The sequence below is a fragment of the Cherax quadricarinatus genome, unplaced genomic scaffold (assembly GCF_038502225.1).
Source record: "Cherax quadricarinatus isolate ZL_2023a unplaced genomic scaffold, ASM3850222v1 Contig147, whole genome shotgun sequence".
NCBI lineage: Eukaryota > Metazoa > Arthropoda > Malacostraca > Decapoda > Parastacidae > Cherax > Cherax quadricarinatus.
In genome coordinates, this window is record NW_027195173.1 from 60,001 (window position 1) to 77,165 (window position 17,165).

The 17,165-nt window shown below is 40.4% G+C and overlaps 1 protein-coding gene across 4 annotated transcripts in view; it reads left to right on the forward strand.

The window, feature by feature from the left end:
- The first annotated feature begins 3,220 nt into the window (after nt 1–3,220).
- The window catches only part of LOC128700958 (retinol dehydrogenase 11), a 29,417-nt gene continuing 15,472 nt past the window's right edge, over nt 3,221–17,165 (forward strand). Inside the window, exons 1-5 of one of the 4 annotated variants that reach the window (XM_053794459.2) lie at nt 3,221–3,381; nt 3,655–3,920; nt 8,893–9,008; nt 10,621–10,776; nt 11,710–11,814. In XM_053794459.2, the coding sequence (XP_053650434.2) occupies nt 3,799–3,920; nt 8,893–9,008; nt 10,621–10,776; nt 11,710–11,814 (499 nt within the window). In that variant the 5' untranslated portion in view covers nt 3,221–3,381; nt 3,655–3,798. Of the gene's footprint in view, nt 3,382–3,654; nt 3,921–6,400; nt 6,723–8,892; nt 9,009–10,620; nt 10,777–11,709; nt 11,815–17,165 lie in introns of those variants that run through there. The other 3 variants (XM_053794458.2, XM_070080100.1, XM_053794460.2) reach the window with 3 other exon arrangements.

The following is a 17,165-nucleotide window of genomic DNA, read 5'->3' on the forward strand; positions in this document are numbered from 1 at the left end:
CTGACACAACTTATACAGACCATAGCTGACACCTATGACATACTACTATACAGAAAGTTCCTTGTTATGTACAGCATTTCCTGCATATTAGGTCAGTTTTGTCCCCAGGATGCCACCCACACCAGTCACCTAACACCCAGGATGCCACCCACACCAGTCACCTAACACCCAGGATGCCACCCACACCAGTCACCTAACACCCAGGATGCCACCCACACCAGTCACCTAACACCCAGGATGCCACCCACACCAGTCACCTAACACCCAGGATGCCACCCACACCAGTCACCTAACACCCAGGATGCCACCCACACCAGTCACCTAACACCCAGGATGCCACCCACACCAGTCACCTAACACCCAGGATGCCACCCACACCAGTCACCTAACACCCAGGATGCCACCCACACCAGTCACCTAACACCCAGGATGCCACCCACACCAGTCACCTAACACCCAGGATGCCACCCACACCAGTCACCTAACACCCAGGATGCCACCCACACCAGTCACCTAACACCCAGGATGCCACCCACACCAGTCACCTAACACCCAGGATGCCACCCACACCAGTCACCTAACACCCAGGATGCCACCCACACCAGTCACCTAACACCCAGGATGCCACCCACACCAGTCACCTAACACCCAGGATGCCACCCACACCAGTCCCTAACACCTAGGGTGCCACCCACACCAGTCCACTAACACCCAGGATGCCACCCACATCAGTCACCTAACACCCAGGATGCAACCCACACCAGTCCACTAACACCCAGGATGCCACCCACACCAGTCACCTAACACCCAGGATGCCACCCACACCAGTCACCTAACACCCAGAATGCCACCCACACCAGTCACCTAACACCCAGGATGCCACCCACACCAGTCACCTAACACCTAGGGTGCCACCCACACCAGTCCACTAACACCCAGGATGCCACCCACACCAGTCACCTAACACCCAGGATGCAACCCACACCAGTCCACTAACACCCAGGATGCCACCCACACCAGTCACCTAACACCCAGGGTGCCACCCACACCAGTCCACTAACACCCAGGATGCCACCCACACCAGTCCACTAACACCCAGGATGTCACCCACACCAGTCCACTAACACCCAGGATGTCACCCACACCAGTCCACTAACACCCAGGATGCCACCCACACCAGTCCACTAACACCCAGGCACCTATTTTACACTGATGGGTGAACATAGACAACCGGTGTAAAGAAACACGCCCAATGTTCCTACCCTCGCTGAGAATCGAACCCGGACGCTCGCCATGTGGGTGAAGCGAGTTTTAGCCACCAGGCCACGGGCTGAAGGTTAAATTTCTACCGCTGGCGGAGTAAGGTTAAATTAAACTGAGTTACTCTAGGTTACCTTTACGTCAGGACTCCCTTACCACGAAATAAACCCACCTAACCCACTTAACCCACCTAACCCACCTAACCCACTTAACCCACCTAACCCACCTAACCCACCTAACCCACTTAACCCACCTAACCCACCTAACCCACTTAACCCACCTAACCCACTTAACCCACTTAACCCACCTAACCAACTTAACCCACCTAACCCACCTAACCCACCTAACCCACTTAACCCACCTAACCCACCTAACCCACTTAACCCACCTAACCCACCTAACCCACTTAACCCACTTAACCCACCTAACCCACTTAACCCACCTAACCCACCTAACCCACCTAACCCACTTAACCCACCTAACCCACCTAACCCACTTAACCCACCTAACCCACTTAACCCACCTAACCCACCTAACCCACCTAACCCACTTAACCCACTTAACCCACCTAACCCACCTAACCCACTTAACCCACCTAACCCACTTAACCCACTTAACCCACCTAACCCACTTAACCCACCTAACCCACTTAACCCACCTAACCCACATAACCCACTTAACCCACCTAACCCACTTAACCCACCTAACCCACCTAACCCACCTAACCCACTTAACCCACCTAACCCACTTAACCCACCTAACCCACATAACCCACTTAACCCACCTAACCCACTTAACCCACTTAACCCACCTAACCCACTTAACCCACCTAACCCACTTAACCCACCTAACCCACCTAACCCACTTAACCCACCTAACCCACTTAACCCACCTAACCCACTTAACTCACTTAACCCACCTAACCCACTTAACCCACCTAACCCACCTAACCCACCTAACCCACTTAACCCACCTAACCCACCTAACCCACCTAACCCACTTAACCCACCTAACCCACCTAACCCACCTAACCCACATAACCCACATAACCCACTTAACCCACCTAACCCACTTAACCCACCTAACCCACCTAACCCACTTAACCCACTTAACCCACCTAACCCACCTAACCCACCTAACCCACATAACCCACTTAACCCACCTAACCCACCTAACCCACTTAACCCACCTAACCCACTTAACCCACCTAACCCACCTAACCCACCTAACCCACTTAACCCACCTAAGCCACCTAACCCACCTAACCCACTTAACCCACCTAACCCACCTAACCCACTTAACCCACTTAACCCACCTAACCCACCTAACCCACCTAACCCACTTAACCCACCTAAGCCACGTAACCTGTGAACACTTGTACCGTAATTCATCGTTCATTATTTCCGTCAATAAATATTAAACATTAGCATTATAGAGTCGCTGAAATAAACACCAAGTAAATAATTTAATTATTAATACAGTAAATCACCATTATCTTGCTGCTAGTGAACGAAAATTCATGAAATAAATAGTAATGGAAAAAACGTAACAATGTGAAAAATGGAAAAGAATTTTGGAACAACAATAATATTTACGACTTAATGACGTAAATCAGTGTTATGATAAGGAGATATTTTGCCTAATTAACGGCTTATTAGCGGGATTTTTTAGTATTTTGGGATTTGTGAGGATGGGGAATTTTATTTCCGATTAAATTTGATGGTTTTTATTAGGGTATAAAGGGAAGGAGAGTAAATATAGTGAAATATCAGTTATGTGAGGCGGGTGAGAGGCGGCGGCTGGCCCAGGAAGGTTCGTGATGGCGCATTTTAAACCATATTTTACGGTGTTGGTGGTGGGTATGTGTGGTGGGCGGCCCCCAGGCCCGCTAGGACTGGTTCCCAGTCTGCTGGGACTGGCTGCTGGGTGCTAGGAGAGGCAAGATAGTGTGTGTTCTGCTGTGTTAAGGAGACGCCGCTGACAACTCTCCTGACTCAAAATTTTATTTTTTTAGGGGGAATATTTTTCGAATTTGGATTATATGTTGGTGTGATTGTTTTTTTTTTTTGGATATCCTGGTTTATTCATGGTGTTTTAGGATATTTTTGACCGTCAGTAAAGGTAATTTAAATTAAAAAAAACGACTTTATGATGAAAGGTGTTATTTAATATTTTCCAAAAATTTATTTCGAAAAAGGCATATGAGGGGGTTAAATATATATATATTAAAATTACCTTTTTTTCCATAGCTCTTATGACTAAATTTATACATCTGGGTTAATTTTTTAATCTAAAAATTCGATTAATATTAGTCATGATATTTCGATTTTTTTTGTTGATTTAGGATAAATTTTTTGTATATTATAATTTTACTCTTTTTTTTTTTTGTTTCAGGTAAATGTTTATAAATATATTCCTTCGGTATTTTTTTTTCCGATTTTCCGATAACGATAATTAGCATATTTAAGGAATAAATTTTTGGTGAGCCGAGCGGAAATTTTAAAAAATATCCAGCGGATTTGCCTGATCGTCTGGGCTATGATTGCTATGCGGGCGTGCGTGCCGCGGGCAGCAATAGCCTGGTGGATAGCGCAGCCACCGGGAAGTACCGACCCCAGGCTGGGTTCTGGGAGTAAGAAAACTCTCGAAGCTAGTCGCAGGTATGTGTCTGCAGCCGTACGGTAAAAACACTGCCTTTTTTCTGTGGTTCGGGGGATAAGCGAACTTTTGTTTAAACGTATTTTCTGTGGTTCGGGGGATAAGCGAGTTTAAACATATTTTGGAAATACAGTGGACCCCCGTCTTACGGTCGGCTTCCAACTCGAACAATTATGTAAGCGTATTTTTGTAAGCGCTTTTGTACGTGTATTTTTGGCGGTCAGAAACGGACTAATCTAATTTGCAATACATGTATTCCTTATGGGAACAAATTTGTTCGGTAACAGCACCCGAACAGACTTCTGGAATGAATTAATATCGTACGGCGAGGGTCCACTGTACGGCACAAAACTCTGCGATGTTGATTCAAAAACAACGGACAAAGTCGGGTGATTGTAAAATTATCCATAATTGGTTACGGAATTATCCATAATAACAGAATTATCCATAATAACAGAATTATCCATAATTACAGAATTATCCATAATTACAGAATTATCCATAATTACAGAATTATCCATAATAACAGAATTATCCATAATAACAGAATTATCCATAATTACAGAATTATCCATAATTACAGAATTATCCATAATTACAGAATTATCCATAATTACAGAATTATCCATAATTACAGAATTATCCATAATTACAGAATTATCCATAATTACAGAATTATCCATAATTACAGAATTATCCATAATTACAGAATTATCCATAATTACAGAATTATCCATAATTACAGAATTATCCATAATTACAGAATTATCCATAATTACATAATTTTCCTTGATTGGTTACAGAGCTGTATGACCCGTGTAGGTTTAGCACTTCTTTTTGATTATAATAATAATAATTGGTTGCAGAATTATTTGTAATTCTTTACAGAACTGAACATAATTGGTTACAAAATCTTCCGCACTTACAGAATTATTGGTTATTGTTATAATCACAGCAGAACTGTTTCATCTCTATCTACCACACTCACCATTACCAGCCAGCTGATCCCTACTGTTAGTTAACTATAATTTAGTGGTTTACTATCAGTCTGTGACCAGGCCTCATGGTGGGTCAGGGCCTGATCAACCAGGCTGTTACTGCTGGTTGCACGCAAACCAACGTACGAGCCACAGCTCGGCTGGTCAGGTACCAACTTTAGGTGTTTGTCCAGTGCCAGCTTGAAGACTGCCAGGGGTCTTGAAGACTGCCAGGGGTCTTGAAGACTGCCAGGGGTCTTGAAGACTGCCAGGGGTCTGTTGGTAATCCCCCTTATGTGTGCTGGGAGGCAGTTGAACAATCGCATCCTGGTGACAAAATTGACCTAATTTGTGGGAAATGTTCAGCATAACAAGTGGCTTTCTATATAGTAGTATGTCATTGATGTCAGCTATGGTCTGTATAAGTTGTACATGTAGAAATAAAGATATTATTATTATTATTATTATTATTATTATTATTATTATTATTATTATTATTATTATTATTATTATTGTACATAAAATTGTAGTTAACTGTATAAGAAAGCCTACTTAATAGCCTATGTCTAAATCTTAAGTGACATTGAAGCATTAGAATTAGAATTAGTTTGGCAGAAATGCTTTGCATGTTAGTGGCTTTATTTTGTACCTTACAGTATTTTATTATGTGTAAGCTACATTATTTTTGTGCTACAAAGTGAAATTTGAATTAGAACTTGAATTTGAATGGTGGGTTTGTCCGCCTTTCTTTTTCTGGCAGTCCCAGCCTCTGTTGTGCTCATGACTGTCGTCTCTTCCGTCTCACCTCTGTTATCTCTTCCGTCTCACCTCTGTCATCTCTTCCACCTCACCTCTGTCATCTCTTCCACCTCACCTCTGTCATCTCTTCTGCCTCACCTCTGTCATCTCTTCTGCCTCACCTCTGTCATCTCTTCTGTCTCACCTCTGTCATCTCTTCCACCTCACCTCTGTCATATCTCCTGTCTCACCTATGTCACCTCTCCTGTCTCACCTGTCATCTCTTCCACCTCTTTCACCTCTGTCATCGCTCTTGCCTCTTTCACCTCTGCCATCTTGGGCATCCCCAGGCATCCCCAGGTATCCCTGGGCATCCCCGGGCACCTGCCCATTAATATTTTGTTAAATTGAGATTTTACTCAGACCCACAGATAATTATTAGAGTACAGGTGCTCCTCGACTTACTATGGGGTTACGTTCCGACAAACCCATCGTAAGTCGAAAATATCATAAGTTGGAAATATCATAAGTTGAAAATACTGCGAATAAAAAATATCGTAAATCAAAAATATCGCAAGTTGAAAATATCGTAAGTCGAAAACATCGTAAGTTGAAAATACCGCAAATGAAAATATCATATATCAAAAATATCGTGAGTCGAATATGAAAATGATTTGCTAAGTAAATAAATAACTACTGTCACTGTATAAGTAAATAAACAAATAATTACTGTAGCTAAATACCAGTATTGAAAAGTCAATAAATGAATACAAGTTAGGGACTTGTTGCCTTCATGTTGGGTAATTATCTTAAGTTTTATCCCTAAATTGCTTTTGCACCACTGTAAACTTGAAATACCGTAAGTCGAGGAGCTCCTGCAGTAAGTCTCTTTTATTTTCAGTAATGTTAGTCTTTTATGTTCCCTGAGCTTATATAGGAAGGCAAGTGGGGCCTCTGTGCTTGACTATATAAACATAGACACATGGCCGTGGTTACACTTGGTGCACTTACAGCTTTGACGGCTTACTTGGTCTGTGCCTTCTGCCGCGTGGTTGACGCCGGAGTTATGCTTCTGAAACGATGGTTGCAGTGAGTTGAGGGTGTTTACTGCTTGAGATGTTTTGCCTGCTTGTGCTGTCTGCTGGCACTAACTGCTTGCACTCTCGTTATCACGAGTGGTTGCTCTGTGCAACAAATTTTATACATGCTGGAGAGTAACATTCACATGCTTAAAATTGTAACCATCTGTACTTGCAAATGGAATACAGGCGTACCTTGCTAATATGGCATGTCACTTTAGAGGCTTCGCTAATACAGTGCTTTTCAATTACGGTAAATACTCAAGTTACAGACACGTTGAGAATCATCTGCATTATGTTTAATGTCATTGTTATATCATTATTGTGTATGATATCATTATTATACACAATGTCTCATGAAATCGTAATGACACGATGGCAAACGAACCATACCACGGGCGAGGATAGAACCCGCGATCAGAGAGTCTCAAAACTGGCTAACGCAACATTCTGGAATTTTGAGACTCTCTGATCGCAGGTTCTATCCCCACCCGTGGTATGCTTTATACACACCGTGTTCATAAGTTGAAGACTTCCTGTTACTCTGGGATGTTACTCTTTTGTAAGTTAGAGACTTGTTTCATTTTCAGGATAATGTACAGGAAGTCTTTAACTTACGAACACGTTGGAGACCTGAATTGTGTATAATAATGATATAATAGTGATATTATACACATTGATGATATACATAATACAGAAGATTCTCAGCATGTTTTTAATTCAAGGAATTACTGAATTATCCTTTAAGATTGGGGAATATTTTCTAGGGTAAATTTTGTATGTCTCATTTGTTTCAACAAACTCATTTCAACCACTCGTGATGACTAGGCCAGTGATCTGCAGCAGACGAGCCAGCTGTTAAAGCTTGCATGTTGCACGGTTGCTAGTGGGATTAAGCCTCTTGCCCAGTGCCACCTCACCGCATTTGTGTTGTGGCAGTAGTCTTAGGTTAGGCCTAAGCTTGCACGAAATGCTCTGCATGACCATGGGCTTTCTGCAAGTACGGCCAAATGTCGCCCATCTCTTTACAAATATTTTTGGCTACTTTTGTAAAGAATAAAATAATGAATAATTAAAATTACCCTCTCTGTAACCTATGTCTAGTTTTAAGTAGGCTGTAAGCATTGGGCCTAGGCTGCCTGAAATACTCAGGCATGCTAGTGGCTTTCATTGTACCTAACAGTATTTTATAATGTGTAAATCACACACTGTACAATATGCAAAGAAATAAAATTTGATTTTTAATTTGCAATAAATCTGACTTTGACTAAGATGTCCTTCAACCTCCCGTTAACTTAAGATTTTTTGACAGTCATCTGTTGTCTAAGATAACGTTTGCTCAATTGCAATGTTGATGGTTTTTTTCAGATATCTAATTTGGGGTACAGTGAACAATCTTATAAATCCCCTCTGTAAATGCAATTTTTGGTAAATATTATTGAAAAAAGTCCGTTCTATTATAAAGCTCTGTAAAATACAATTTTTGGTGATTATTGAAAAAATACATCAGAAAATGAACAGCATATGAGGAGGTCTTTGTAGTACACACTCTTCAGTTTTGGATCGAGTTTTTCAGGCACATTCATAACTAAAATCACAGAAACTTTACAAAAGAGAATTTACGACATTCATCAGACATTGGTAATTCAGAATGTCAGATTAACTCGTAAAAAGTGGCAGTCAACGAATAACTTAGAATGTCTTGTTATATGTGAATTCAGAGTAACTCATAAGAAACAACTGTCACTTCCTGTCAGGAGTTGCGTATCGCAGTCCACAAGTTGACCGGTCTAGCACTTTACCATTTTCTTCTTTATTTTTTTCTCAACTATTTGTAACCAACTGAGGCAGGGTGACCTAAAAAGAAAAACGAAAGCTTCTCTTTTTAACTTTAGTAATGTATACAGAAGAAGGGGTTACTAGCCCCTTGCTCCTGGCATTTTAGTCGCCTCTTATGACACGCATGGCTTATGCACGAAGAATTCTGTTCCACTTCCCCATGGAGTCCTTCCTTCTTATCTTCTTATAGTAAAAAACTGCACAATAATAATAATAATAATTATTTCAGCATGATACATGTTTGTAGAAAGGAATATAATAGTTGGGTGTACATGCCAAACAGTACATATAATACATATGGTCATAATGGCCTCATAATTGAAAGTCGCGGCTTCCAACAGATTGACGAACTCCATTGCATGCCGTTGTCAGAACCGAGTGAGAGAGAAAGTGGTGATCGTCACTGGCTCCAGCAGTGGTATTGGTCACTCAACTGCCCTTGATCTAGCCAGGAAAGGTAAGACCTGCTGTAAAATAATCTCATTTAAAAAAAAATGAACAGAGGTGCATCCTTGCTCTGCAATGGTTTTACTTACTATATTTTGACTTTATGATGGTGCGATAGCAAAGCACATTCAGTACTGTACATTTATTGATAGGATAAAGCACATTCAGTACTGTACATTTATTGATAGGATAAAGCACATTCAGTACTGTACATTTATTGATAGGATAAAGCACATTCAGTACTGTACATTTATTGATAGGATAAAGCACATTCAGTACTGTACATTTATTGATAGGATAAGCAATCATTTATTTACTCTTCATTACAAGTGAGTCTCGATTTACCATGGGGTTACGTTCAAATGAATGCGTTGTAAATAAAAAAAATATCGTAAGTCAAAAATGAATGTTATTTTTTTATTAATACATTGGCTGTTTCCCACCAAGGGAAAGTGATCTGAAAAAGAAGAAACACCTTCACCATCACTCACTCCATCACTGTCTTGCCAGAGGTGTGCCGATACTACAGCCAAAAAACTGCAACATCAACGCCCCTCCCTATTGTTTACTTATTTATTATGATTAATAAATAACTACCATCACTGAATAAGTAAATAAATAAATAATTACTGTAACTAAATACCTGTATTGAAAAGTCAATAAATGAATAAAAGTTACGGACGTGTTGCCTTCATGTTGAGTAATTATCTTAAGTTTTATCTTCAGAGTAATTACTTTTGCACCATTGTAAAGTTGAACCATTGTAAGTTGAACCATTGTAAGTTGAACCATTGTAAGTTGAACCATTGTAAGTTGAACCATTGTAAGTTGAACCATTGTAAGTTGAACCATTGTAAGTTGAACCATTGTAAGTTGAACCATTGTAAGTTGAACCATTGTAAGTCGAACCATTGTAAGCTGAACCATTGTAAATCAAACCATCATAAGTTGAACCATTGTAAGTTGAACCATTGTAAGTTGAACCATTGTAAGTTGAACCATTGTAAGTTGAACCATTGTAAATCAAACCATCATAAGTTGAACCATTGTAAATTAAACCATTGTAAGTCGAAGAGCACCTGTATATGCAATATTTATTGCCTGTTGTAGTCTTAAGATAAGCTTATGCTTGCCCGAAATGCTCCACATAGCTACGGGCTTTCTGCATGGAATCTAGTGTCAGCCATTACTGTATAAACATTGTATCATGTGGAAATGTACTTTGAATATGGGAGAATACAACATTGTAGACAGTAGACATTTTGGCATGGTCATTGCGAAGGTGACATTAAAATAATATCAGAGATGGTTGACAAAAACCCACTACCATTATAGTATGCTCCTCACTTAGTGACGAATTCATTTACTGACGAGGTCTTAGGAACAGGACTCTGTCGTTAAGTGAGGAGAGGCTGTACTAACATGTTTCATTTGTGTCGATTTTTGCGTATGACTTGGGCAGTCCATGTGAGTGAGGGACACCTGTACAAAGGTCACAATGTTAACTGATCACCATAACCTCTGTAATAACCTAGTATCTCTCAGATCAAGGGACACCTGTTCAAAGGTGTATTAACTGACCTCTGTAACCTTTGTAATAATAATCTTCGAACTTATCCCAGGTGCAACCGTGTATCTGGCTTTCCGTAAGCACAAGATTGGTGAAGCCGTAGCAGAAAACCTGCGCAGCTCTACCGGCAACCGGTCTGTCTACTTTCTCCACCTGGACCTCACAGATTTCTCGTCAATTCGGTCGTTCGTCCACGAATTTTCAAAACGTAAGTGCGGTAGCCTCTTGTGTATTCATGGAAATGTACACTGGTGCTGTACTACCCTTGTTGTTGTTGTTATAATCATAGTGGAGCACTTGACCCTTAGGGGTCATAACGATGCTGCATATGACCCTTGTAGCACCCTATTTAAGCCCCTCAGATTAAAATCCTGGCTTTAATTAAGCCCCCTCAGATTGAAATCCTGGCTTTAATTAAACCCCTCTCACTGAAATCCTAGATTTAATTTAGCCCCTCATTAAAATCCTAACTTTAATTAAACCCCTCACTTAAATCCTAGATTTAATTAAGCCCCTCATTAAAATCCCAACTTTAATAAGCCCCCATCAGAGTAAAATCCTGGTTTTAATAAGCCCCATCAAATTAAAAATCTTGTCTGTAATAAATCCTCCCTTGGTTTAAATCCTGGCTTTAATAAGCTTCCCTCAGATTAAAATCCTGGCTTTAATAATCCCCTTTCAGATTAAAATTCTGGCTTTAATAAATCCCTTATCAGATTGAAATTTTGGTTTAGGTCCCTCAGATGAAAATCCAGTCTGCAGCATCGGAAGAATAATGGTTAAAGTATTTTCATTTTTTGGGTGGGTCTGCCTTGGTCGGTGTGTACAGAAAGTTGTACAGCACTTCCCATTGACCTAATGCTATACAACCCATGCAGGTTTAGCTCTTAATCATGCATAGAATTGAAAACGGGTTTCGGGCAAATGCTTGTGTTAGCAGGTTTAGGTTGAGAAGGCCCTGTCTAGTATGGGCCAGTAGGCCTACTGCAGTGTTTCTCATTTCTTATGTAGAGTAGGGCCCCGCTTATACAGCAGGCTAGGTTCTGGGCTACTGTAGGGCCCTGCTTATACAGCAGGTTAGGTTCCAGGCTACTTTATGTATTATACTTGTTCATCTGGCTTGATACATCACCACGTACAGGTGAACAGAGGTTGGACGCCCTGGTGAACAACGCCGCCGTCTTCCACCATCCGCCAGCACTCACTGGGGACCAGATCGAGGTCACTTACCAGACCAACTATCTTGGTGAGTTGAGTGGTTAGACTTATTGTTCACCTACTGTCTTACTGCATCTTCTGTCACCTCTCATATACAGTGGACCCCCGCTTAACGATCACCTCCAAATGCGACCAATTATGTAAGTGTATTTATGTAAGTGCGTTTGTACGTGTATGTTTGGGGGTCTGAAATGGACTAATCTACTTCACAATATTCCTTATGGGAAAAAATTCGGTCAGTACTGGCACCTGAACATACTACTGGAATGAAAAAAGTTCGTTAACCGGGGGTCCACTGTATTACAGGCGCTCCTTGACCTACGATGGTTCGACTTGCAATATTTCAACTTTACGATGGTGCTAAAGCAATTACTTTGGAGATGAAACTTAAGATAATTACCCAACACAACAGTGGCAAGTCCCTAACTTGTATTCATTGATTGACTTTTCAATACTGGTGCAGTGGACCCTCACATAACGATATTAATTGGTACCCGAGAACGAATATCGTTAAGTGATTTTTTTAACGTTATCCGAGGGAAAATGTTAGCATTAAAAGTACAGTGGACCCCCGCATAACGATGGCATCACATAGCGATTATTCCGCATACCGCTTACTTTAATCGCAAAATTTTTGCCGCGCATACCGATTAAAAACCCGCTCACCGATTTTCGTCCGAGACGCGTCCAATGTGCGCCCTCAGCCAGCCTCACATGTGCCGCCCGTGCCATTGTTTACCAGCCAGCCTCCGCGGTAACATCCAAGCATACACTCGGAATATTTCGTATTATTACAGTGTTTTCGGTGCTGTTTCTGGAAAATAAGTGACCATGGGCCCCAAGAAAGCTTCTAGTGCCAACCCTGTGGTAAAAAGGGTGAGAATTAGTATGGAAATTAAGAAAGATTTTGAAGGGTTTGGGGCTAACCCTGAGAAGCCTATGCCAGTTGTGGAATCCATTGTGCCTACTTCAAAAATTAAGGAAATGTGTGCACAGTGGGTTGAACTGCAAACCTTTATGGATGAAAATCACCCTGACACAGCTGTTGCAAGCCGTGCTGGTGACTATTTCAATGACAATGTTGTGGCCCATTTTAGACAAATCGTAAAGGAACAGGAGGTACAGAGCTCTATGGACAGATTTGTTGTGCGACAGAGGTCCAGTGACTCTCAAGCTGGTCCTAGTGGCATTAAAAGAAGAAGGGAAGTAACCCCGGAAAAGGACTTGCTACCTCAAGTCCTAATGGAAGGGGATTCCCCTTCTAAACAATAAGTTCGACACTCTCCCCTCCTCCCATCCCATCAATCATCACCAGATCTTCAATAAAAGTAAGTGTCATGTAAGTGTGCATGCCTTTTTCAGTTTGTGTGTATTAAAATTAACATTTCATGTGGTAAAAAATTTTTTTTTTCACACTTTTGGGTGTCTTGCACGGATTAATTTTATTTCCATTATTTCTTATGGGGAAAATTCATTCACATAACGATTATTTCGCATAACAATTACCCCTCTTGCACGGATTAAAATCGTTAACCGGGGGTCCACTGTATTGTTATGCGAATTTAACGTTATGTGATGCCAACGTTATGCGAGGGTCCACTGTATTTAGTTAGTTACAGTAATTATTTGTTTATTCAGTGAAGGAGTTATTTATTTACTTATTTATTAATCATATACTTGTATTCAACTTACATTACTTTCAGCAAGATATTTTTGACTTAAAATATTTTCGACGTATGATATTTTTGATATATGATATTTTTAACTTACAATATTTTCAACTTACGATGGGTTCATAGGAACACAACCCCATCGTAAGTTGATGCCTGCTTATATTCTGGCAATTTTCCAGATCCAGACATCTTAAACATTACGTACATTATACGCAATATTTTTGTGTTGGTTACGGTGACATCGAAAAGTTAGTTATGATAAAAAGGAGGAGACTTAAGGCTCTTTAAATGCCAAGTTAGAAATGATTCAAGTGAGAAAGTTATATCTATGGCTTAGACAGGACTAGGCTAGGTTTGGCTCGTCAGTTTGTACAGTTGTCGGTTCTAAGGGGAAAGCGTTAAAGGAAATTAAAAGTGCTACGCCAGTTAACACTAATGTTGTAAGAGAACGTGATGGCCTCGTTGCTGCCATGAAAACTCTTTACTTTTACCTGTAATCCTTAACCCTTCATCGCGCAAGGGGTCCGAAAATTTGAAATTCGAACTGAACTCCCTATGGTGGATAGAGTAACTCAATACAAGGTCACTGATCCCATATAAATTGACTTCTGATGGTTAGTTTTCGAGCAATTGCCAATCTCCGAAGACCGAAAATATTAGGCCGCCCCCGACAAAGTGATTAAAAAATTCTATGTTGCAAACTTGCAATTGTTAATAAAACACACCAAAACAATTTTTTAAATTTAATATACAAACAGACAATATAAAAAACATAAATGGAACTTTTATCAAAACATTTTTTAATTGTTACAAAAATATGAAAAGGAAGCAAATATCAACAATGCCAAATTGCAAAGTGATGCAAGTTTCAATCCCTATATTCCTGAGATTCATTTGGAAGACCAATGATTCTATATTGCTAAATGGCAAGATGGAAGTCTGTGAAACAATTTCTATCAGTCTTTATGCACAGATTTACTTTGCATACACTACAGATGAATGACGATGTTACCGTTTTTTTCGAGGTGCTGCAATACTTGCAAGTAAACGGCCTTTGCCCTGCCATTGGGAAGTGCATTAGACTAAGGTCTTTCCTAACACTGTCATCAGGCATTTCTGTATGTTTTCCCCTCCCAGGTTTCACTATGCCAACACCATTGGAAGTACATGGTGAATTAGTTGGTGAAGGTCTTGGAGTTGTTCTTAGGCTGCTCCCTCTAAGGTTTTGTCCTTTAGACCTTGCAATTTCAGAGATAGAATTCCTGAAATACTTCAGTTGCATACACTTTTGCTTTATTGCTCGAGAATCACGGCAATAAAGCACCCATGCATTCACAACAGCAAGATCAATAATATAGGCAAATAGCCGCATGTACCAACGTTTTGATTTCATTGGTGTTTTGTAGAGATGCACCAACATGTTGCTTTTGTCAATACCTCCCATGTTTGCATTATAGTTCTTGATGACTGCAGGGCACGATATTTTCTCTTTCCTCTTTGTACCCTTGTTATATCTCTCAACAAGACTCATGGGCTCGACCCCAATATCAGTTGTCACTAAAGTCACAACTTTGGTGTCCTTCCATCGTACAACAAGGACACCATCATTGTTGTTGAAGCAAAAATTGCCCCTGACCACACTGTTTTTTTCCATTTGTTTGATAGGCACCAGATGTGGCTTACCACATCTATTGTCACGTACTGTTCCAGTGTATCTGCAGTTATACTTATCTCTTAGTAGCTTGACCAAAGGCATACTTGAAAAGAAATTGTCAGCATAGATTGCTGATGTGTTTGTCTTGTTCATAGTTTGTGCAAGTACCAGAACAATCTTTGTACTTATTGGAAGTTTAGATTCTTCCTGTGGCAGCTGTATGGGATGTGTGTCAAAAGTTGTTGTGCCTTGATACATGAGTATATCATGTATGAGTCCATCTTGACTTGCACGACAAAAAAGTTTGAAACCCCACTTATCTGGTTTTGTTTTGATGTACTGCCTTAGGTTTCCAGCAGTTTTACCCTTGAAACCAACCATGACTTCATCAATAGATTGCTTGGGTGTAGCTGGAATTTTCAAGCAAGCATTAGTTAGTTCAGTGTAAAGAGGCCTTACTTTGTAGAATCTGTCATTATCCTTTTTTGTGTTGTCATTGAAATGAATATGACTTCTAAGGTACCTAAACCTCTTAGACGCCATGCTATCTGCAACCTGTTGGCTCCTAAAACCAGCTTTCCAATAGTCTTCGAGGGATGGTAGTGGAGCAATACCCATGAACAACAAAATACCTATGAACCTCATGATCTCTTCAGAATCTGTTGAAAAAGTACTATTTACGTCTTGTTGCCTTGTATACAAATTTGTTTGATATGCTATGTTATCTATCATGGCTGGAGTAACGAACATACGAAAATACTCATATGGAGACCTAATTGCAAGAGGCTTTTCATGTTCATATGCCGGCAAAGGATCATTTTCAACGTCATCTACGGTCCACTCAGATGAAACTTGAAGAGCAATATTCTCATGGATCTCTTCCTCATCCGGGTATTCCTCAATCCTAAAAGTTTTCTTTTTCCTCATTACTTTCTGCTTTTTGGCTGGCCTTTCTTCCCTTTCTTCCTCATCATCAGTTGACATCTCTGCATCCTGTGCATCCGGTGGCAAGTATTCATCACCACTATCCAGCAATTCTGGTTCGTCTACCTCTGGTTCTGAGTCACTGTCTTCAGAAACGCAGACATACCTCGACCTGCTGGTCGACTGCTCCCCATAAAACAGCCTCTCATGGAACTGGAAGGACAATAGAAACCTCCTGTATAAATCCAGACCACTACAGAGTTCATATATGCAATTGAAAATTTTTTATAAATATTTATTTGACTAAAATTGGACATTCCCGGAAACTCGCGCAATACCGAAATAATTCGGACTAAAATGCTTGCACTTTTTTCAACTGTATGCTACACTCATATTATGCTTCACACGGACTTTAGGTATATATCAAAATATGCCTAAACTATTCATGTAAGCACTAAACACAACAATCAGTACTTACCGACATTGTAGAATATATAATCCAAGAGTAGATTAGCAAGGGTGGAGGGAAAAATGCGCGTGTGTTCGAAGCCAAGCCGCTAGTGTTTATATTTTGATCTCTCAACCAATGGGAAGGCGGCAGAAGCGAACTGTACTTAGCTGAAGAGACTCAGGGAAGGCTTGTGATTGGTTGGAACTAAAGAACGGGAAGCTGGCCGCGCGGGGCGCGAAGTATGACACGCGCCAAAAACACGTAATCAATACCGAATTTTTTCGGCCAAGATCGACAAAGGGTTAAAACAAACTCGATAAATGTTATAGAATGCATTAACCCTTAACCCCTAAACGGTCCAAACGTATATATACGTTTTTTCAACATTTGAAAGTATGCAAAAAAAGTAGATCTTCTTTTTTTTTTTTACATTTGAAAATGTGTAAAAAAAACTTTGATCTACTTTTTTTGTTGTTACATTTGAAAATATGTAAAAAAAAAGTAGATCTACTTTTGTAGCACTACACATGTGAACGTAGATCTGCTTGGACCGTTTACGGGTTAAAGTGTCCAAACAGATTTACGTTCACATGTGTAGTGCTCCAAAAGTAAATCTACGTTTTTTTTACATATTTTCAAATATTGCCAAATGAGTGTAAAACGAAAGCCTGTAATTG